General features: G+C 39.3%; 1 protein-coding gene across 6 annotated transcripts in view; it reads right to left on the bottom strand.

The window, feature by feature from the left end:
* Window positions 1-24,752, bottom strand: part of ATF7IP2 (activating transcription factor 7 interacting protein 2) — a 130,166-nt gene that overhangs the window by 34,634 nt on the left and 70,780 nt on the right. For 4 of the 6 annotated variants that reach the window (XM_064362450.1, XM_064362451.1, XM_012448295.3 and 1 more), the window contains exons 2-6: window positions 15,945-16,786; window positions 14,026-14,150; window positions 10,553-10,687; window positions 8,982-9,080; window positions 3,299-3,444 (exon numbers count right to left, since the gene is read on the bottom strand). In XM_064362450.1, coding sequence (XP_064218520.1) covers window positions 3,299-3,444; window positions 8,982-9,080; window positions 10,553-10,687; window positions 14,026-14,150; window positions 15,945-16,776 — 1,337 coding nt within the window. In that variant the 5' untranslated portion in view covers window positions 16,777-16,786. Of the gene's footprint in view, window positions 1-3,298; window positions 3,445-8,981; window positions 9,081-10,552; window positions 10,688-14,025; window positions 14,151-15,034; window positions 15,238-15,944; window positions 16,787-23,738; window positions 23,803-24,752 lie in introns of those variants that run through there. The other 2 variants (XM_012448297.2, XM_064362452.1) reach the window with 2 other exon arrangements.

Here is a 24,752-nt window from a genome sequence, read left to right as displayed (position 1 = left end):
TTTTTTGTATTGCTTGACATAGGGGTCCAATTTCATATTTCTCCCAACATAAAGAGCAAACAAGATGACGCTGTTCACTAAAAGTCAGTTATTTCCCAAATGACCTGCCAAACAATCTCCATCACATATCACACGTACATATATACATGGGTTGCTGGACTCTTTGTTACACTGATCTCTTTGTCTAGTACGTGCCAATCTCATACTATGCTATTACTGTACCTCTGTAATACCCTCCATCTGATGGCAAATTCCTTCCATTTTGATTCTCTAATTATAGAGTATCTTGACCTCTGACCTCATTGGATTTACATACACATTTTAGAATCACAGGTTAAATTCCATAAAATTACACACTGAGATACTGACTGAAACTGTACTCTATAAAATTAACTTGAACAAAGTGAAAACTTTTTTTTTTTTGAGACGGAGTTTGGCTCTGTCACTCAGGCTGGAGTGCAGTGGCGTGATATTGGCTCACTGCAATCTCTGCCTTCTGGGTTCAAACAATTCTCTGCCTCAGCCTCCTGAGTAGCTGGTATTACAGGAGCCCGCCACCACGCCTGGCTCATGTTTGTATATTTTTTGAGATAGAGTTTCGCTTTTGTTACCCAGGCTGGAGTGCAATGGTGTGATCTTGGCTCACCGCAACCTCCGCCTCCTGGGTTCAGGCAATTCTCCTGCCTCAGCCTCCTGAGTAGCTGGGATTACAGGCATGTGCCACCATGCCCAGCTAATTTTTTGTATTTTTAGTAGAGATGGGGTTTCACCATGTTGACCAGGATGGTCTCAATCTCTTGACCTCATGATCCACCCGCCTCGGCCTCCCAAAGTGCTGGGATTACAGGCGTGAGCTACCACACCAGGCTGAAAACATTTTGTTAATACTTCTTTGTCCACACCATAAACATAGTATATATCTTCTTTTCAATTAAGTTTTCTTTAATGTCTAACACTTTATATTTTCTTCAGCTACTGCTTGTCTTGTTATATATTCCTAGGTACCTTATGTGTTTTGGTGCTTCTGTAATGGTGTTAAGGGCTTTTCAAAAATTTTATTTCCTAATTGTTTCTATCTTGTTTTCTAAACAGGAATACAACTGATTTCTCAGATATCTGAATTCAGTAATCTTATATAACTCATTAATTTTAATAATTAATCTTTAGGTTTCACTGGATTTCGTATATACACACCCCAATCATCCAAAAAATAGTAATAATATTGTTCCTTCTTTACTATACTTTGTATTTTCCTTTTCCCCTGATTTTTTTTGACATTCTTGCATTAGCTAGGACATCCAGTATGTTATATAAAATGGTGACAGCAGGCATTTTTCTTAAGAAAGAACACTTAAGAAGGAACACTTCCAATGTTTCACCATCAGATTTGTCTTAGGGTTTTGGTAGATAATTTTTGTCAGATTAAAAGTTTGCCAGGAATTTGTTTTAATCATAAGTGGGTATTTTGTCAAGTTCTGAATCTATTTTGAGTTGTGAACTGATAATGATCTTTCTCCAGGCAAATCACATTGGTTTTTTTTTTTTTTTGAGACAAGAGTGTTGCTCTTTAGCTCAGGCTGGGGTGCAGTGGTGCGATCTCAGCTTGCTGCAACCTCCGCCTCCCTAATTCAAGTGATTTGCCTGCCTCAGCCTCCCGAGTAGCTGGGATTACAGGCACGCGCCACCATGCCCAGCTAACTTTGTATTTTTAGTAGAGATGGGGTTTCTCCATGTTGGTCAGGCTGGTCTTGAACTCTTGACCTCACATGATCTGCCTGCCTCAGCCTGCCAAATTACAGGCATGAGCCAATTTTTGTATTTTTTTTAGTAGAGATGGGGTTTTACCATGTTGGCCAGGCTGGTCTCCAACTGCTGACCTCAAATGATCCACCCACCTCGGCCTCCCAAAGTGCTGGGATTACAGGCGTGAGCCACCACGCACAGCCACGAGCCACCACGCACAGCCACATTAGTGGATTTTTAATTGTTTAACCAAGTTTCCGGCACTGTTGAGTCAAAGTCAACTTTTGTAGACTACTAAATTTGGCAGGACACCTGCATCTATTTTGTGATTTAAAGCAGGCTGTAAATTTCCATTTCTGTAAAATGTTATGGAGTCTCATAAAATGAAGTGTAGAACGTTCCCTCTTTTTCTATTCTTTGGAAGAGTTTGCTTAAAGCTGGTATTATTCTGGCTTAAATGTTTTATGAAACTCACCATTAAAACCATCAGAATCATGTTACATATTTGTTACACCTATTCGCACATTCACCATGGGCTGAGAGTGCTGCCTCAAACAGTTTTATAAATTGCAGGGTTCTTCCTTCAGAATAGAACATATATATTCAGAATAGAACATATATATTTGTTCATATAAAAGATACAAACCACTGCTAAATTGGACATATTTGTCTATAAAGTGCTATTTTAATGGTGGCTTAATGGTGTCTTTTTCACTTAAACATCACTAGCGCTTTTTCTTTTTTGTTATTTCATGAGTTTCAGCACATGCATCAGTAAGGGGTCACTACAAAGTATTACTGAAATACAGCTTTTGCCTTCTTCAACTAAATGCCTCCTTCACAGCAGCTTCCTGACTTAAAACTAAAATGTGGGCCACCATATTACAGAATACGAGAGCATCTCCTGAAGGGTCATAACTGCATGTTAAATCCCCCAAAACAAAAATCTACTGTAAATGGTTTAGATCTGTACTGCTTCTCCTTGGTTCTCCTTTGTCTTAGAGCCCCTTCTGTATGCACAGTTACTTGTGGGAGAGGGTGGTGCTCTTCAAACAATGGCCATCATTTAACCTACTTATTCTTGATGATAAGTTTTCTTCTTTTTAAAATCTCAAGTATAGGTCCAGGAGCAGTGGCTCATGCCTGTAATTCCAGTACTCTGGGAGGCTGAGGCAGGCAGATTGCTTGACCCAGGAGTTCCAGACCAACTTGGGCAACGTGGCAAAACCTGGTCCCTACAAAAAATAAGCCCAGCGTGGTGATGCATGCTTCTAGTCCCAGCTACTTGGGAGGCTGAGGTGGAAGATCACTTGAGCCCAGGATGTCAAGGCTGCAGTGAGTTGTGACTGTACCACTGTACTCCAGCCTGGGCAAACAAGGTCAGACTCGATCTCAAAAAACCCCAAAACTGAAGTATAATTTAATATATAAAACTATAGGATACTTTAAGAAAAAATGTTAATAATAATCAATATTATAAAGCTCTAAAACTGTGATGAAGAAAAAAATCATTGTAGACTTAGATAAATTTATGCATTTTTGTAGAAATACCTACCTTTCAGAAACAGATTCATTCTGATCTGGTGACAAATTAATTTTTTTACTTTCTTTTTCTGAAGGGTTAGAATGCTCATCATTCACAGAAGACCTTTCAACTGACTCCAGATTATTATCCAAAATGATAGTCTCTGAATTTGCAACCTAGTAAATGGGTAAGAAAAAAGCAGTTGAGGGGAAGTTTACCAATTGTATCATTCCACCAAATTAGCATTTTCAAAGTATTCTTGCATACATATGGCAAAACGTAAGTTAAATCACATGTATTGTGAAGGCTGATGACTATGATTGTGATTTGCCTGCCAAAATGAATTTTTAAAAACTTCAGGCCAGTTGCGGTGGCTCACACCTGTAATCCCAGCACTTGGGAGGCTGAGGCGAGAGGATCACCTGCGGTTGGGAGTTCAAGACCAGCCTGATCAACATGGAGAAACACCATCTCTACTAAAAATACAAAATTAGCAGGGCGTGGTAGCACATGCCTGTAATCCCAGCTACTTGGTAGGCTGAGGCAGGAGAATTGCTTGAATCCAGGAGGCAGAGGTTGTGGTGAGCTGAGATTGCACCATTGCACTCCAGCCTGGGCAACAAGAGCAAAACTCCATCTCAAAATAAAACAAAAAACTTCCAAGAAACCAAATAGATGGTACACATTAACTTCCTAGCTTGGATGGCAAGAAAGAAAAATGTTTAGGTACTTTAGACAACACTTGATTCCTATTAGACTAAGTTTTAGGAACTAATAAACCCTATACTTAAAAAAAAAAAAGTAAAATTTTCTTGTTGAGATGGAGTTTCGCTCTTGTTACCCAGGCTGGAGTGCAATGGCGCGATCTCGGCTCACCGCAATCTCCGCCTCCTGGGTTCAAGCAATTCTCCTGCCTCAGCCTCCCGAGTAGCTGGGACTACAGGCGTGCGCCACTGTGCCCAGCTAATTTTTGTACTTCTAGTAGAGACGGGGTTTCACCTTGTTGACCAGGATGGTCTTGATCTCTTGACCTTGTGATCCACCCGTCTCGGCCTCCCAAAGTGCTGGGATTATAGGCATGAGCCACCGCGCCCGGCCACGAAAATTTTACTTTTAATTTAAAAGACTAGAAATAACTCAGATTGCCAACTTGCTCTTCCAGTTGAGTGTATGTAAAACTTGGAGCTGAAATATTTTGTATTCTGTTTTGGTCGAGAACTTGCAGCATTTTGTATATATGTAAATATATATATCTATAAATATATAAGTATACATCTATAAATATGTATCTGTAAAAATATATATATATAAACATATATAAATTCAGAAGCATCAAGTGACTGCCCAATTCAAAAACTTTTCTAAGAGACAACATGAACAAAAATGCCTTTATGTAAAGACAGAATTCTGAAATGTTATTATCTTAAGAGAACAGATTTTATACATAGAAATAGGTTTAAGTAACATAAAAAAGTAGTACCAAAAAATATTTGGTATCCTTTCAGTTCCAGGACAAGGTGGCATAGGCTCTTGCCTGCTCTTCCCCTCTAATTACAACATTGTTAAGAGTATCAGTATCATAAAGCTGTAAGTCTGTTGAGAACCACCAGTAATAAGAATTCATTAGTATCTTATCTTCCTCGCCCCGCCCCCAACTTTGAATATCAATCCAGGCCAGGACCATCCATGATGTTTCTTTGTTAAACCAAACTAATTCCTCCCTACTGGTTCCAAATAATAAACATGAAACTGGAAATAATTTGAGAAATAATCCTAACTCTGAAAGATGTAAAGCAAAAGGCAGACTGGCTGAGGAATTCATGACTGAGTAGCAGCACCACACTGAGTATCCTCAAGTTTTCTTTTTACTCTCCATATATCTGCATTGGAAGCTGGGCACCCATCCGTTGCCCCAAACCTGTAGCAGCAGTGGCAAACCCCCCGGTTTCATACTTGCAGGATCGGGGGCCCAATTCACCACAGCAACAGTATCAGTTGTGTCCTATCTGACATTTGGGGCAATGGCAGGCCCAATCCGCTGCAGTGTAGCAACCATAGGCCAACTTTTCCTAAATCTCCCACTCAACAGGACTGGGGCTTGAGGTGACCCCTGCAGAGACTAAATGGGAGATCCAGTGGAACCAGAAGAATGAAGCTAAGCAGTATAGCACTGTAAGAGCTCTGAAAAGTAAACTGTCATTGAAACCTCAGCTTACAAGAAGAGGTGAGGAGCTACACACTAAACCTCAACAGGGGAACTTCCTGCTGAAAGAGAGTTGTATGCTTAGTGTCTTCAAGGAGCCCTCGATATGACTGAATACTGAGACATTTGATCCTTCCAAGGCTCTAGGAAAAGGGTATCCAGCCAAAATCTTGACTTTCTCTCCAGGGCATGCTCTTCTGATAGTGAGCCTCCTAGAGTCTTCTGCAATCTAGACAGGCTGAGAATTTCCTGAATCTTCAAGTCCTTTCTGCTAAACAGTTTCTTCTTCAGTTTTTCTTTTTTCTCACTTTTTGTAATAAGAAGTAAGAAGAAACCAGGCTAAACCTACAATACTTTGCTCAGAAACCTCATAAGCCCCTGTAATCCCAGCTACTACGGAGGCTAAGGCACAAAAATTGATTGAACCCAGGAGGCAGATGTTGCAGTGAGCCGAGATTGTGCCACTGCACTCCAGCCTGGACAACAGAGTGAGACTTTGACTCCAAAAATAAAATAAAATAGGGCCTGGCACAGTGGCTCACACCTGTAATCCCAACACTTTGGTGGCCAAGGCAGGCAGACCACGAGGTCAGGAGTTCGAGACCAGCCTAGCCAATATGGTGAAACCTCATCTCTTCCAAAAATACACAAATTAGCCAGGTGTGGTAGCACATGCCTATAATCCCAGCTACTCAGAAGGCTAAGGCAGGAGAATCGCTTGAACCGGTGAGGTGGAGGTTGCAGTGAGCCGAGATCATGACACTGCATTCCAGCCTGGGCAACAGAGCAAGACTCCGTATCAAAAAAACCACACACACACACACACACACACAAATAAAAAAATAAAAAAGAAAGAACCAAATCTCATAAGCCAAACAAAAATCCAAATTCATCATTTATAAGTTCTGCTTTCCATGTAACTGTAGGACATAATGCAACTAAACTTCCTGCCACTATATAACACAAATCCCCTTTCCTCCTATTTCCAAGGACACGTTCCTCACTTCCTTTTAAGGCCTCACCAACAATGCTTTTAATGTCTGTATTTCTACCAGAAGTTTGTTTATGAAGATGTAGGTATGAAGTCCATGGTAGGTGTTCTCCACTGTGCTCCTCATTTCCTTTTAACCCCCAAGGGCAGTCTTTAACTTCCAAATTTCTATTAAGAGTCTGTTCAAGGCAATCTGGGCTTTTTTTTTTTTTTTTTTGAGATGGAGTCTCTTGTTCTAGCTCCCAGGCTGGAGTGCAGTGGCATGATCTTGGCTCACTGCAACCTTTGCCTCCTGGGTTCAAGTGATTTGCCTGCCTCAGCCTCCCACGTAGCTGGGACTACAGGCACATGCCACCACGCCCAGGTAATTTTCTTATTTTTAGTAGAGATGGGGTTTCGCCATGTTGGCTAGGCTGGTCTCGAACTTCTGACCTCAGGTGATCCACCCACCTCAGCCTCTCAAAGTGCTGGGATTACAGGCGTGAGCCACCGTGCCCAGCCAATCTAGGCTTTTTAGAAAGCATGTTCCTTGAAACTCTTCCATTCGCTACCTATTACCCTAAAGTCACTTTTGCATTTTTAGGTATTGGTTACAGCAGCACCCCATACTTCCTGGTATCAAATTCTCTTATCAGTTTGCTGAAATTACTTTAACAAATTACCACAAACTGCATGGCTTAAAACAACACAAACTTATTTTATCACAGTTTTGGAAGCCTAAAATTTGGGAGCAGTTTCACTATGCTAAAATCAAGGAACTGGGCTTCCTTCTGGAGGCTGCCTGCATTTCTGGACTTGAGCCTCAGTATACCTCATTCCAGCATCCCATCTCCTTTTTCTGCTTTTAACCTTCTTTCTACTTTTTTGTTACAATCCTTGTGATTAAAATGAGCCCACCCAGATAATCCAGGATTAACTCATCATATCAGGGTACTTAATTTAATAATACCTATGAAGACCCTTTCCACCATGTAAAGTAACATTCACAAATTCTGGGAATAAGGTCATGGACATCTTTTAGGGACCATTTTTTTTTCCATCTACCACAGCTGTAGAAGGTCTAAACATCACTATCAACCATCTTGGCACAATTAACTGAAATATGACATTTATAGAATATTACAACCAACATTCTGTATGTGGAACATTCATCCAGTGAAATCATATTGTGTTATCCTACCTTGTGTTGGCCTTACCAACTCATTCTTAATTGAAGAAGCCAGACAAACTCCATCTTAGCTTCTTCACTGATAGTTATTTTCCCACCATTAAGATATAGCTATAGTGTGTGGCTGGGGCAGGATGACACCAGGCACATCCAGGAATGCATTTGCTGGTAAGATACCGAGTCAAGCGGTACCAGCAGACCCTGTTGCTAAGTACCCAGAGCCCCATATCTATAAATTGTATGTCTTTGGGGACAGCTTAAGCTCCTGCACCTGGTACTGCTGACTTCTTTCATACTAGTTTTGCTTGCTCTGCTTCTGTGAAAAAATTGCTTTAGCTTGGCTCCCTCTCCCTTTTCAAACTAGGGTATAAGAAAACCACCTAACTCTTTCTTCGGGGCCGAGAGAATTTTGGGCGTTAGCTATCTCTTGGTCGCCGGCAATAAAGGACTTGTAACTCAGATCTCAGAGTGTGGCGCATTCCTTTACTCACCTGGGTATAACAAATGCTGGCCTATAACCCCTATCAGAAATGTACAGTGTACACTGTAGAACTCCAAACATTAAAAGGACAAGTGAATTCAATAATTAGATAACATGGACAAATTCCTTACAAAGATAACTTATAAAACGGATACAAGATGAAAAGGATGGCCCTATACCTACAAAAGACTGGATTTTCAAGTAAAAACTTTCTTACAAAGAAAGCTCCTGACCAGACGGGGTGGCTCACGCCTGTAATCCCAGCACTTAAAGGGCAGAGGTGGGCAGATCACCTGAGGTGGGGGGCTTGAGACCAGCCTGACCAACATGGAAAAACTCCATTCTCTACTAAAAATACAAAATTAGCCAGGTGTGCTGGCGAATGCCTATAATCCTAGCTACTTGGGAGACTGAGAAAGGAGAATCACTGGAACACGGGAGGCAGGGAGGTGGAGGTGCGATGAGCACCATTGCACTGCAGCCTGGGCAGCAAGAATGAAACTTGTCTCAAAAAAAAAAAAAAGTCTCCTTGCTCGGTTTTCAGAATCTAAGTGCTGAGTATATAATTATTCATTATGAAATTATTTCAACTTTGTTATATACATTTGATACTTTCCATGATAAAACTAGGGTGGGGGAAGATAGTCTTGGCAATCACCAATTGTCTTTCTATTGTCTTTATTTCAAATACAAGTGGCATTTACTACCTAAGGGTGTCTTCTCCATAGACAGATTTATGGAAACATTCTAAGTAAAAACTTACTTACCTTTACACCTTCTGTCCAAGCTTGGAAATATATTCATTTCTTATAATCCAACCACTTATGTGAGTCAAATAGATTATTAAAATTCCTCTCTGTTTATACAAACCTTAGAGGCTCCATTACTGGATAACATGTTTGGTTTCAAACAATTCCTTTGAGACTGTAATACTGTTTCAATACGTCTTTTAAGTTTTGCTATTTTTGCCTAGAAGAAAAAGAGAAAAAAGAATCCTAAGCCATAGTACTACATATCATATTATATAGAGATGGAGGGAAAATTATTTGCCCAAGTTGTTTTGTAAGACTTGGGCATCTACCCAAATGAGAAATTGTGATATATATGCAAAAATCACATTTCATGCTTGTGTGTGTGTGTGTGTGTGTGTGTATGTGTGTGTGTATATATATATATATATATAATTTTTTTTTTTTTTAACTTTTTTTTTTTTAAGAGACAGGATCTCACTATGTTGCCCAGGCTGGAGTGCAGTGGCTATTCATAGGCACGATCTCACTACTGATCAGCATGGGAGTTTTGACCTGCTCGGTTTCCGACCTGGTCTAGTTCATCCCTCCTTAGGCAACCTGGTGGTCCCCCGCTCCTAGGAGGTCACCATATTGATGCTGAACTTAGTGCGGACACCCTATTGGCATAGTGCACTACAGCCCAGAACTCCTGTGCTCAAGCGATCCTCTAGCCTCAGCCTCCTGAGTAGCTGGGACTACAGGCATAAGCCACTGTGCCTGGCTATATATTTTCTTTTTGAGACAGAGTTTTCTCTTGTTTCCCAGGCTGGAGTGCAATGTCACCATCTCGGCTCACCGCAACCTCTGCCTCACGAGTTCAAGCAATTCTCCTGCCTCAGCCTCCTGAGTAGCTGGGATTACAGGCACATGCCATGACACCCAGCTAATTCTGTATTTTTAGTAGAGATGGGGTTTTGCCACATTGTAAGGCTGGTTTTGAGCTCCTGACCTCAGGTGAGCTGCCTGCCTTGGCCTCCCAAAGTGCTGGGATTACAGGGGTGAGCCATTGTGCCTGGCCTATGCTTGTATAATGTTAAACACAAGGTAGATAAAAACCTCAATCTTCCACCAGGCACGGTTGAAAGCTTGAAACAGGTTGTACAAGTTCTAAGAAAGGATAATTCAGAAAGAAATGAAACTGCCTATATAATAAGTCTGTCAACTGACACACAATGCCTAAGCTATGAATACCTCTCAAAAGGCAATATTGCTAAGCTATAATAAATTACATTGTCTATGATATGTTCTTATAGCTAGTGGCCAGGAATCAGGTGTTTCTTCCCTTGTTTTCCTTTGATAATATGAAAAATATCACAAAATTCTGCTTTTTAAAAGGATTGAAATGGGCCAGGTGTGGTGACTCACGCTTGTAATCCTAGCACTTTGGGAGGCTGAGGGTAGAGGATCGTTTGAGCTCAAAAGTTTTGAGGGCAGCCTGGGCAACATGGTGAAACCTCATTTCTACGAAAAATACAGAAATTAGCATGGAGGTGTGTACCTGCAGTCCCAGCTACTCTGGAGACTGAGGTGGGAGGACTGCTTGAGCTTGGGAGGCAGAGGTTGCAGTGAGCCACCATACTCCAGCCTAGCCAACAGAGCAAGAACACCCCCCATTCCCCCAAAAATGACTCAAATGAAATGAAAACTTACCAAGAGTCCATACGCTATTCCTTCATGTTTACTTCTGCACTCTGTCCTTCCAACGCGTTGGTTCAATTCTTCCAGTTTCTTATCAAATAGTTTGTAATTTAAACTATACATTTCCTGTTGAATCAAATGTCTGACCTAGAATTTTAAAATAAAAACCACAATACCCCCGTTTCAAATTTAAAAGCAATTTTACTTTCTACTTTTAACAAATAGCCTTGCTCTTTTCTGTATTTACTGTAACCAACTAAATATACTTTATTTATATTTGTATGTTTAGGCAACTATACCAGTAAGTTTTATAAAACTTCAATATTAAACTTAAAACACTCAATATTTACATACACTGGACATGTTAGAAATTAATGCTAACCTTAGTTTCCTATAGTTTCACTTGAATTCCATACTATACATTATAGAAACAATTTAAAGACTATATGTCATTTATATTTTTTTAATGACCATAATTTCAAGTTAGTATTCCACAAAAAGGAACTCTACTTATCTGAAAACCAGAGCCTGATGAAAATGGTAGGTTGGTCTGTAGTAGACATAGAACACAAGTGTGAGACTTGACACTGCCATTAATAAGCTCTCTGACCCTTTAGTCAGTCACATTATTTCTGGGCTTCATTTTCCTTCTCCACAAGTAAGTAGATTATATTATAAATGTTGAACAAGTGATACTCAAAGGATTTTTATAGAAACATAAGGTAATATGCAAAAAAAGAGCTCCATAAAATAAAAAACACTGAATTGGTATGAAAGAAAGAAATATGCAAGATAATCACCATTACTTCCATAATTTTTTTAGGGGGTGGCTTTCTTATTGTTAAAATTGAAAAAGTAACAGTCGGTTACCTTCACTAGTTCGAGCATGGTGCTAAAAATTGAAAGAAGCCGGCCGGGCTTTGGTGGCTCACGCCTGTAATCCCAGCACTTTGAGAGGTCAAGGTGGGTAGATCACAAAGTCAGGAGTTCGAGACCAGCCTGACCAACATGGTTAAACCCCATCTCTACTAAAAATACAAAAATTAGCCCAGCATGGTGGCGCATTCCTGTAATCCCAGCTACTCAAGAGGCTGAGGCAGGAGAATCGCTTCAACCTGGGAGGTGGAGGTTGCAGTGAGTGGAGATGGCACCAATGTACTCCAGCCAGGGCACCAGAACAAGACTTTTTGTCTCAAAAAAAAAAAAAAGGTGAATCTTGGAGAAACATATCTAAATGTTTTGAACGTGGAGACACTTTTGTATAGTGTTTCTCTAACACCACGAATGATGAACAATCACATGGGATGGTTGTTAAAATCACAAATCCCTAGGCCACATCCTGGATCCACCAAACACAATGTTTTGGAAAGGGGCCTGGAAAGTTGTATAGTTACAGTTACTATAAATAATTTTTATCAGGTACATCTGAGAAAGCAGTAGCCTAAAACAACAGTCTTCATCTATTAGTAAGCTCAAGAAACTACAATTTAAACAAGTATTCCTGGTGGTTCAGATAGACATAGGTCCTTAAATTTGATCATTTTGGACTAAGTACCCACCATGGGGTAACTCTTCTTGATTAGACTATATACTTGATCTAATTTAATGGTAATGTTCCTCATAAAGAAGACACAATAACTTCCATCAAATACCTCATAATTTTTTTTATTTAACCACTGGAAATGTGTCCATTAACAGGGAACCACATTGAAGTCCTGGCTTCAAAGTGAAGATAGCAACCAAACTGGCCTGAAGTTTGGAGAAGGTACAAACTTATCTCCAATCTCTGACAACTTTCTAAGACAGTGGGTAGAGTGACTAACTTAGACGGTAAAGGAAAAACCCTTCCTCTTCAGTAATTTAACTGGAACTAGGCCAAGATCCTTATGAAACTTCAAAAGGCTAAGAAACAATCACTCTAGGACTCTTTCAGTAGGGGAGAAAAATGTCAGAATGTGGGGGAGGGCTATCTCATTGAGATTCAGGCAAGATAAATACACAGATATGCTTTAGAGAGGTAACAATCTGGACAAAAATTACAAGAAGCGAGGAAAAGCTAGCTATTTAGAGATGGTTATGCACACATTAGAACTTACTTCTGGTCGAGCGCGGTGGCTCACACCTGTAATCCCAGCACTTTGGAAGGCCGAGGCAGGCAGATCACTTGAAGTCAGTAGTTCAAGACCAGCCTGGCCAACATGGTAAAACCCGTCTCAACTAAAAATACACACAAAAAATTAGCTGGGGAGTGCTAGTGCACACCTGTAGTCCCAACTACTCAGGAGGTGGAAGTAGCAGTGAGCCTAGACTGTGCCACTGTACTCCAGTCTGGGCAACAGAGCAAGACTCTGTCTCAAAAAAGCAAAAAGAACTACTCACTTTAGCTACTAATCACTGGACACAGGACCCAGCTGGAATCCCCAATCTTCTTGAATAACATGGTCCTTAGGGCTAGATCCGTGCTTGCCATACTTCCATTACCCTTTCTCTGCCAACAATAGAACACTTACTTATTTTTTATTGTGTCTCCTTTGATCTTCTTGGAAGAAAAACAAAAGATAGGGGAAAACTGTTGACTTACCCTTTAAACTGGTTCTGCGTAAGTGTTTCTGAAAGATTTCCCTTTATTAGGTGAAGAATATACATTCATAGCATATGTAACTGTCTAATTGTAATGGTCTGTTTTAAAAAGCGGCAGTAGTGTTTCTGTTTCTGAAAGTTTGTAGGGTAGTTTAGACTGGGAAATTTTGGTCCGTTACAGTTGAGAGACATTTATCTACTACGTAATGATTTACAGTAGTGGCATTCTAGTGGTAGTGAAATAGAAAAACATGGTCATCAAAACCCATCCTGAGTATAGCGATTTTACTACAACTGAAACACTACACTTCAACTAATAATTGATCAGACACATATTGAGACTGTAGTACAATGAGATAAAATGAGGTCACAATGAAAGCAAGAAGACTATTTAATGATGCCATAAAGCAAAATGTCGGATTATGCACCATATCCGTTTAAGTTTGGAAAATAGGGCAAGTAAACCCTAATGCAGCGGACTTTGCAACAGACTTCCAGGTTGAGTCTTCTGGATTGTGGTGAGATCTACAAACAGATATAGCTGCAGATCTAAGAACCCCACGACTAGTATAAAAGAGATTGGATTGTTTAACAAAGCTCAAGTGTCTGACTCACTAACAAATATGAGTATACTATTGACTGAAAGCCCATTTTCTTTCTGCAACAGGTCTCTACCTACACATGATCCCTAGGTAACTCTGCATGAGATCATTTTCAAGAAACCAGAGCTGTTTAGGTAGTATAAATAATTTCTCTCTCCCCAGTCTGTGATAATTTGGCTTTCACACACCAGCTTTGCATCAAGTAAGAGTCCTCTGTACTATGTCACTGTGGAGACCAGGTAATTAATTTACCATGTTTTGCTAATCAAAAGTAAAAGTTTTATTTAAGCCCCAATATTTTACCTGTTCCAGGAATGCTGTTTGCCTTTCCAAATCCACACAAATGTTTTCATTAATTTGCTCTGAAGTTTTCATGCGTTTAACATTTTCTTTGTTTTCTGAAAATATCCTCTTCTTTTGATAATGGCCTTGAGGAGATGGAAAGATTATAAAGAAAGATATTTTAAAGAAGAAAATAGGTTCACTATGGCAGCTCATGTCTGTAATTCCAGCACTCTGGGAGGCTAAGGAGGGAGGATGGCTTGAGGCCAGGAGTTCAAGACCAGCCTGGGCAACACAGTGAAAATTCATCTCTATAAAAAATTTAAAATTAGCTGGGTATGGTGGGGTATCCCTGTAGTCCCAGCTACTCAGGAGGCTGAGGTGGGAGGATTGTTTGAGGCTGGGAGGCTGAGGTGGCAGGCAGTGAGCACCTCAACCACTGCACTCCAGCCTGGGTAACACAGTGAGACCCTGTTTTGAGGAGGAAAAAAAGAGAAAGAATAAGAAATTCTCTAATTTAGGGACCCTCTGAGCAAATGGAAAAACTAAAATGTGTCAATGGCAGCATTTTTCAGAAAATTCAATTGCATAAAAACATATCCACCAATTACTCCTTAAAAAAAAATGAGTTATCTTAGGTAGGGTTCTGGTCTCAGATACACTGTCCCTTCAATCTTACTTAATAATTCAATACACATATATCAACAAAAACTTAAAAATTATGGCATTTAATTCTGTTTATGGTTACTTAAGTGGTTCTACATTATTTTCCATATAGATAATTTTTTTTTTCTTTTTTCTTTTTTTGAGACAGAGTCTCGCTCTTGTCACCTAGGCTGGAGTGAAGTGGTGCAATCTCGGCTCATGACTCACCGCAACCTCCATCCCCCGGGTTCAAGCAATTCTCCTGTCTCAGCCTCCTGAGTAGCTGGGATTATAGGCACCCACCACCATGCCTGGCTAATTTTTTTGTATTTTTAGTAGAGACGGGGTTTTGCCATATTGGCCAGGCTGGTCTTCAACTACTGACCTCAGGTGATCCACCTGCCTTGGCCTCCCAAAGTGCTAAGATTACAGGCGTGAGTCACCATGCCTGGCTTCTTCTTGTTTCTTCAAAAGAGACAGGGTCTTGGATCTGTTGTCCAGGCTGGTCTTGATGGCTCAAGCGATCCTCCTGCCTTGGCCTCCCAAAGTGCTGTGATTATAGCCATGAGCCACTGCACCCAGCCAGTCCTATTATACATATTTTAAATAGACGATAATGTTATTATTTTTAAGCAATTTTAAATTCATCTTGTTAAATGATCATTCTGTAGCCTAGACAAGAACACAAAATTTATCCTATGAAATCAGTTTTTTCTATTTCATCAATCAAAGTATAAATGCCCTACTTCAAATGAAATTCACTTTTGCTATTTTAATGATGTTATAACCCAAGATCTTCATTTATTATTTGGGGTGCTTCTCTTTCTCTATACACACATATACACACATCTGTGCATATATTATCTATCATTTTATACTTGGCATGTGATTAACAGGTCAATTCTATAAAGAGAAATAGGGTTACCAACAATTTTTAAAACCCACTCTCTTTCAATCAGCCTTCTTCTTAATCTAATGAATAAAACTTCAAACTTCAGAAGACATGTATATAAAATGAACCAAATAATTGCTATAAAACACCTTTTGATTTTCTGTACTCTAGGAAAAGTGATTGAGTCCTTCTCTGCAATAATTAACTACCCCTTTAATATGGTGGATACCTGTCCCCCACCTCACCAAGAACATTTCAGTAACAAGATACTGTGAAATAAATTATTATTTACCCTTTCCCTGTCTATATATACTCTACTTGTTTGTATATTTGAGATTTTAAAATACCTCGAAGAAAAGTGACTAATTTAATTTTTCAAAAATGTGCGTAAATATATACTTACTGTTGTTATTAGTGTCAAGTGATGACTCCCATGTTGAATCTGCACTTTCACAATTTGAAGTGCTGGAAGGACGGGTTCTACTACACTCTTCAGTTTTCAAAATGTCATCAGCATATTTGCGAGAAGTGACTGAATTCACCAAGTTAGGTGTTTTCTCAACAAGCACATAACCAGAGGCTTCTGAACATAAAATGTTGTCACTTTGCTTTTTATCATGTGATTCTGAATTGGAGTTTGTTTCTAAATGGAAAACTCTCTGGTCAGTTCTCTTATCATCCACGGGAATGGTTACTGTAGTCTCTGGCATCTGAACAGTACCCTTCAATACACTGGGTAGACAGCAAGTGGACTTTAGACTACAAGCCCCTTCATGCTCAAAAAGGGATCCTGTAACATTTGTCTGATATTCAGAATGGTTTTCAGAAGTGTTCAGTGAATCTTTTGCCTCTTCTATAAAGACTCTGCTGGGGGAATATGTTGTTTTACTTGGATTTTGGTCTGAACAAACAACTTGTTCCAATTTTGTTTCTGAATGAATAATTTCTTCTACTGGTTTCATGCAATTCTGACAGAATACTTTACTTTCCTCTGATATTGAATTTTTATTTGAGTCCGATGAGGATGTACCATGTTCAGAATGTCCACATTTGCCAGCTATGACACTAGGATTGAAACTCTGATTACCACTCAGAACATTACTTCCGATTGCTGCTGTTTTCAGTGCTTCGACATTCCTTGACTTATTCAGCATCTCTACTTGCTTCCGGCAACTTTGGGGCATCGTTTTTTTGGCTTTTAATATCTTCCGTTTACTTCTATCTGGACTTTCCATCTTTCATATCCTGGAATTTAAGACATCATATTTAAATGCATTTCGCTAGTGAATAAAAGTTGTATTTACTACTGAATTAAAGTTATTTGCAATATTAAAATAACATTGATACTACGTCTCCAGGTTTAAATAATCATTTTACTGGAAATTATATCCTTTTTCACGACACTGAAAACACAGAAATCATTTGTACTGTTTCTGTAAATTTAAACTACATAAATTCAAAATCTGTATTGCTAGTAAGCCTCTACTTGACACTATGCCTGACAGTTTTATCTAGCCACTTCTTGTTATATCACCTCAGTGCTGTAACCATTCACTTTTTATTTATCCATCCAGGTAAGTCATGGTTTAAATAACCTAAAGATTAAATTGCACTTATTCATAAAAACCAAAAAAAAATGCTTTGTATAAAACATTCCATTTTCTATACATAGTAGCATCTGTTTCAGTTTCCCTAATGTTCAAGTTTCTAAAATAAATGTGGCTTGGTGCAATGGCTCATGCCTCTAATTGCCTCTGGGAGGCAGAGGTGGAAGGATCATTTGAGGTCAGGAATTCGAGACCAGCCTGGCCATCATGGTGAAACCCTGTCTCCATTAAAAATACAAAAATTAGCCAGGTGTGGCGGCACATGCCTGTAATCCCAGGTTCTTGTGAGGCTGAGGCAGGTGAATTGCTGAACCCAGGAGGCAGAGATTGCCCCATTGCACTCCAACCTAGGAGACAGAGCAAGACTACACCTCAAAAATAAAACCAAAACCCAAAAAAACAAAAACCTGATATGTACACTAAATAAATCCAGAAAAACAGCAGAACACTCTTCATTAATTAAGATCCTAACATGCCTATACAATTCTATTTTTCCTATAGGACTGTGTATTATTTGATTGTCTCTTCATGAATACAATTTTTGTATTATTTTCCAGAGAGAGTGAACAAATCAAATCTTTCCTCTAGCATGGTTTAATAATTTATTTGCTAAAACTGATAATCATGCTGCATAAAACTAGCAGCTTTGCCTGAAGACACTGCTATAGTTTTGTGTCCTACAAATAAAAACATTCTTATATTATTTTAAAGGCAGAATTCAATAAGGTGTGGCACATGCCTGTGGTTCCTGCTACTCAGAGGGCTGAGGCAGGAGGTTCACTTGAGCCCAGGAATTGACACTGCCATGATCTGTGATTGCACCACTGCACTCCAGCCTGGGTGACAAAGAAAGACCCTGTCTCAAGAAAGAAAAAAAAACCAGATTCCTATCAAAAAGAAGAAAATAAATACATGGTGATTTTATAACTGAATGTGCCATTTTATTATTTCTGACAAGAGAAAAGTGCTGTTTTGACTGGAAATTCATGAAAACTAAATCCTATACTTAAAATTTTAAACATCAGATAATTGGGAATTTTTTCCTGATTACATTCTGGTTTCATAAATTTCAAACTCTGCCTTCTCCAATACTCATGTATTCCAGGTGCCAAGCACTAGAGACCACATTCCCAACACAATCAGGCTGATAGGCTGTAATTACCTACATCCAGAAATGACTTCCAATCACAAACACATCCCACTAAACCCATACAAATCCCCCAATAACGAAATGCCTAAAACCACTCTGCCGCCAGCTGACACAAAGAAGAAATCAAGGTGAAGAGAGACAGGAGTCTTAAATGACTATAATTAAAATAGCTTACTATTGTAAATCTGATGAAAATGTCCAACCATGTGAACATATTATTACTACTGTCCTTCTAAAGGCCTTTGGAAAAGGCTCAAACTAGGAAAAAGTGCTAAAGTTTAAGCTTTGGAGTAAAAAAAATGCCTCTATATTTGATGCCTACAAAAGACATGTATATGTGTTAATTACAAAGTATAATAAGGTGAACATCTTTGAACCACCCACAACAAATAAGTAGAAAAATACAATCAGAAACTTGTATTTACTTATGTTTCTCCAAACCACATCAGGATGGAGAAGAGGTGCCCCATGCACCTCTTCTCCCTCCTGATGTATCCTAAATTTAGTTTATAATTCTATTATTTTTTCTATGGTTTCATTATAAATATTATATGTAAACAAGCATACTGTTTAATTTTGTTGTTGAGCAAACTAGCTAATACTTGTATTAGCTATGTATAAAATTCATCTGTGTGCCTGTGTGTAGCAATAATTCATGTTCCTCTTTGTATTATAATAATTCATTGGGTAGATATACCAAAATTTGTTTATTATCTGGTCATCTGTGAAGATCTTTGGGTCACCTCCAGTTCCCTTTATTTTTTGGAGACAGGGTCTCAGTGGTCTGTTACCTAGGCTAGAGTGCAGCATGGGTCATGGCAGCCCCAACCAATCCTCCCACTTCAGCCTCCTAAGAGGCTGGGATTACAGGCATGCACCACCACACCTGGCTAATTTTTAATAAAAAAAATTTTGTAGACACCAGGTCTTACTATGCTGCCCATGTTAGTCTGAAACTCCTGGCCTCAAGTGATCCTCCTGTCTCAGTCTCCCAAAGTGCTGGGATTACATCTTCAGTTCTTGTTGATGTTCTGACACAACACTGCTATTTTGAAAGTTTCTGTGTCAAGGTGCCTATGTGTAAGCATCTCCTGAGTGCCTTTCTGGATACTGATATGGTATCCATGTTCGACTTTCCAGGAAAGCCAAATTACTTTCTGAAATAGTTTTACCAGTTTGCAACTATATAGTCAACGTATAAGAGTTACCACTGAGCCACGTCCTCTTGAACCCCTGGTATTGCCAGATGGGATTTTAGCCAATCTACTTGGACAAAGAATTAGATCTCATGTCTTAATTTGCCTTTCCCTAATTACTAGCATCGTTTCATATGTTTATTAGCTATGTTTACTTGTCTGTAGAAATTCCTGGTTATTTCCTGCTCATAACTTCTTGGGTCATCTTTCCTCTTTCATTTTCAAGGCATACTTAACATATAAACCATATTCCGGCTGCGGGTGATGGCTCACACCTGTAATCCCAGCACCTTGGGAGGCCGAGGTGGGTGATCACCTGAGGTCAGGAGTTCCAGACTACCCTGGCCAACGTGGCCAAAATCCCATCTCTACCAAAACTATAAAAATTTGCGGGGCATGGTGGCACATGCCTGTAATCTCAGCTACTCAGGAGGCTGAACCTGGGAGGTGAAGGTTGCAATGAGCCGAGATCACGCCACTGCACTCTAGCCTGGATGAAAAAGTGAGACTCTGTCTTAAAATAAAAAAAAAGGCCCAGTGCAGTGGCTCATGCCTGTAATCTCAGCACTTTGGGAGGCCAAGGTAGGTGGATCACGAGGTCAGGAGTTGGAGACCAGCCTGGCCAATATGGTGAAATCCCATCTCTACCAAACATACAAAAATTAGCCATGCGTGGTGGCACGCCACTGTAGTAGTCCCAGCTGCTTGGGAGGCTGAGGCAGAAGAATTGCTTGAACCCAGAAGGCAGAGGTTGCAGTGAGCCGAGATCTCTCCACTGCACTCTAGCCTGGGCAACAGAGCGAGATTCCATAAAAAACAAAACAAAAACACCATATTCCTTTGTCAGTGTTTTGTTATATGAGTTACAGGTGTCTTATTAGGCTCTAATTTTAATATAGTCAAATTAAACAATTTTTTTTCTTTTATGGTTAAAGTTTGATCTCTCTTCCTTGTGAAATCCTTCCCTACCTCATGATGATATGTGAAATAGTAAAGCCTACTGGTGGTAAAGAAGCCTTTCACTGATGTAAGTTATTGAAGGACATCATGCTATACCATGGCTGTGCAATTATTACAATACATAGAAGTAATGCAGAGGGTCAGCTCAAAGTGAATTACTGTCAAAGTTCATAAAAAACATGAACTAAATGGCTGTTAAAATTACACACTTCATAACTGGTTAAACTTACAGCACTGAGGAGAGGTATTTCACCTGGAAAACCACTGCATGAGAATGCTTAGGGTAGACAAGTAAAACTGCCAATAAAAGATGCAAGTTAAATATTGCTAACTTCATAGTTTGCCTGTCATAGAACCTGTTCATTCAAGTTGAATTCCTTGCTAAGAGAATAAAAAACAATGACCCAAACTAACTGGGGAACCCTACCATCACCAGAACTCCTCTCTTCAGCCAATTTGAATTCTTTGCTGTCACATAAGCCACAACTCACAGATCTTTGAGATGGTATAATACTGTCCCGTAACACATGCTGCAAAAGATAAATTATATTTTCTCAAGTTTTAAAGATCTTTTACAATTTAAGTCCTTAATCCATCTAGAATTTATTTTAGCATATGGAAAAGAGGAAAGGACCTATTTTCATTTTTCCCTCAGATACATAATTGCTTGGTGGTATCCTCACTGTTAATTTCATTTTGAAATCATAAAACTAATCTGTAGTTTTAATCTGTTTTATGATGATGTAAATCCTACTGAACATAATAATGCTGACCATCCTCACCTTTAACATTTTATTTTTTGAGATGGAGTTTTGCTCTTGTTGCCCAGGCTGGAGTGCAATGGTGCAATCTTGGCAACCTCCACCTCCCGGGTTTATGCGATTCTCCTGCCTCAGCCTCCCGAGTAGCTGGGAGTACAGGTGCGTGCCACCACGCCCAGTTAATTTTGTATTTTTTAGTAGAGATGGGATTTCTCCATGTTGGTCAGGCTGGTCTTGAATTCTCGACCTCAGGTGATCCGCCTGCCTCGGCCTCTCAATGTACTAAAATTAGAAGCGTGAGCCACGATGCCCAGCTTACCTTTAACATTTTTATATCAATTTATGTTTCTTGTAATACTTAAAAATACTTTAAACCTAATGAATTTGTCCTTCAACAAAATTTAATTCATTTACATTAGTTATTCATGCCATATTAAAGCCTTAATTTACATTAGAGTTAACATCTTCTGGCTTTTATGTATTGCTATTTTAGTTTTACTTATTATTTACATTATTATTTATTATTAAGGTGTCATTAATTTTTTTTTTTTTTTTTTTTTGAGATGGAGTCTCGCTCTGTCACCCAGGCTAGAGTGCAGTGGTGCTATCTTGGCTCACTGCAACCTCCACTTCCCAGGTTCAAGCAATTCTCCTGCCTCAGCCTCCCAAGTAGCTGGGACTACAGGAGCATGCTACCACCTCCAGCTTATTTTTGCATTTTTAGTAGAGATGGGGTTTTGTCTTGTTTGCCAGGCTGGTCTTGAACTCCTGACCTGTGATCCACTTGCCTTGGCCTCCTAAAGTGCTGAGGTTACAGGTACGAGCCACTGCACGTTATAACTTTCTTTTTTAAAGATCTCAATCTGCTTCCCAAATGCATGGACTTGACTACGTTTCAAGATTTCTGGCCAGGCACAGTGGCTCACACCTGTAATCCCAACACTTTGGGAGGCTGAGGTAGGCAAATTACCTGAGGTCTGGAGTTCAAGACCAGCCTGGCCAACATGGTGAAACCCTGTCTCTACTAAAAATACAAAAAAAAAAACTAGCCAGGCATGATGGTAGGCACGTGTAATCCCAGCTACTCAGGAGGGTGAGGCAGGAGAATCAGTTGAACTCAGGAGGTGGAGGTTACAGTGAACGGAGATTCCACCATTGCACTCCAGCCTGGGCAACAAGAAGGAAACTCTGTCTCAAAAAAAAAAAATTCTGATATAAACATTCATGTAAAAGTTTTTATGTGGATGTATTGTTTTCATGTCTCTTTGCTCTATATACCTAGAAACAGAATTATTCAGTCATGTGATAACTCTAGATTTAACCTTTTGAGGAACTACCAGGCAGTTTCCCAAAATGTCTGGAACAACTGACGTCCACAGCAGCAGTGGATGAGAGTTCCAATTTTAACACCTTTTCACCAACACTTCTTATCTGTTTGTCTTAGTATACTCATCCTGTTGCAAGTGATGTGGTGCCTCACTGTCATTTTGATTTGCATTTACCTGATGGCTAATGATGTTGACCATCTTTTCATGTGCTTCTTGGAAGCTTGTGTATCTTCTTTGGATAAATGACTATGCAGATTCTTTGACAATTTATAAACTATTATTTGCCTTTTTATTACTGGCCTGTAAGAATTCTTAATATAGTCTAGATTAATTCCCTTATAAGATAATATTTACAAGCTTTCCCTTGCATTCTTTTGAATTGTCTTTTCTATTCCTTGATGGTATGCTTCGAAAACAGTTTAAAATTTTCATAAAGCATAATTTCTAAAGATTTAGAAACACATTCACTTGTGTTTTTAGCAAAGACATCACTGCCTAATCCAAGGTCCTAAGAATTTTAAAGTTTTGTAAGTGCTTATATTTAGATTTTGGATTAATTTTCAGTTAAGTTTTGCATATGGTGAGAGATAAGGGTCTCTATGTATTCTTTAGATGTGGAAATCCAACTGTTCCAGCATGATTTTAAAATGCCGTTACTTTCTTGATTTTTTTATGACACCCTCATAAAAAACAAATTGACTTTAAATGAGAAGGTATATTTCTGGGTTCACAATTCTATTCTATTTGTGTATAAGTCTGTACCACACTATCTTGATTACTGTCATTTGTGACAGAAGTTTGGAATTCAGGATGTGTAAGTCCTTCAGCTTTGTTCTGCTTGGTAAATACTGTTTTGGCTACTGTGGATCACCTGAATTTCCATATGAATTTTAGGATCAAATTCTCAATTTCTGTCTAGTATGAGTGTGGTGTTTTTCCCTACTATTATTGTACAGTTGTCTATCTCTTTGGCTATAGTTATATTTAAGGAATTTGGGTAGCCTAGTGTTGAGTGCATGCATATTTAGGATTGTTATATCCTCTTGTTGAACTAATCCCTTTATTATTAAATAATGATCATGTTTGTCTTTCTTTACTCCTTTTGATTTAAAGCTGATTGTATGTGAGATATGCATAGCTGCTCCTGCTCAGTTTTGGTTTCCACTGCCCAGTGTATCTTTTTCCACCCTTTTACCTTCAGTCTAAATGTGTTTCCGGTATGTTGTGGTCCGTGAGATCGGTACGTCTGCTGGGGGTCTCTTGACCAGCAAGAGGGTCCCAATACCTGGAAGAGAGAGTGCGCGGAAGAAAAGAATGACAGAAAGAATGGGGCCTGGAGGACTGAGATAGGCAATGCCCAAGTCAGCAGTTTATTTCTGGTGCACAGGAGCTTATATATGTTTTTACATACAGTGACTGACGTAGGTCCCATTACAAAAGTTTTATCAGGAGGGAACAGAAAATTACACAGTAAGCAAGGGAGGGGGTAGCATACAGGTTTATCTAAAGGTCACAAAAGATTCTTATCCTCTTATCCATAGTTGCAGTTACAGAAAGTGACGTCAAAGCAAGCGATAAATTGAGGGGGTAGCAATTTTCTAGTGACATGTGAATGATCACAAGTTTCTGTGAGTACAGGTAAACAGAGTCATAAAACTAGCCCAGAACAAGAACTTCAAGGGAGACAATAATCTCGTAAATGACCACACTTGGCATTACTTCAGTCATGCCATTAGATCAGTGAACCAAGAATAGGCTTCTGCAAACTCAGGCCTCTATCACTTCCTTCTTTTTCCTTAGCTCAACTGCCCCCAGCCAGGGTGAAACGTATCTGGGCTCTAACTCCATAATGGCGGAGACACGGAGGGGTCTCTACGCTGGCGGAGTGATCCCCATACCGGTAAGCAGTATATACTCGGTTGATGGGTTTTAAAAATCTGTTCCATCAATCTCTCTCGTAAGTGAAGCATTTAATCCGCTCATGTTCAATGTTAACATTGCTATGAGAGGTTTTGTTCCTGTCACATTGTTGATTATTACCTAGTTTTATAAATCTTTCCTTCTTTTCTTCTGTCTTTGTGGTATAGTAGAATTATATTGTATTGCCATTTGATTCCTTTCTCTTCTGCCTTTATGTGATTATTTTATATGACCTCTGATTCTTATATTTCCATGAGGTTCTTCTTTTTCTTTTTCAGTTATTTCCAGC

The sequence above is a fragment of the Aotus nancymaae genome, unplaced genomic scaffold, assembly GCF_030222135.1.
Source record: "Aotus nancymaae isolate 86718 unplaced genomic scaffold, 86718_ANA_hifiasm-v0.15.2.pri h1tg000049l, whole genome shotgun sequence".
NCBI lineage: Eukaryota > Metazoa > Chordata > Mammalia > Primates > Aotidae > Aotus > Aotus nancymaae.
This window is presented reverse-complemented; position numbering and strand designations above follow the sequence as displayed.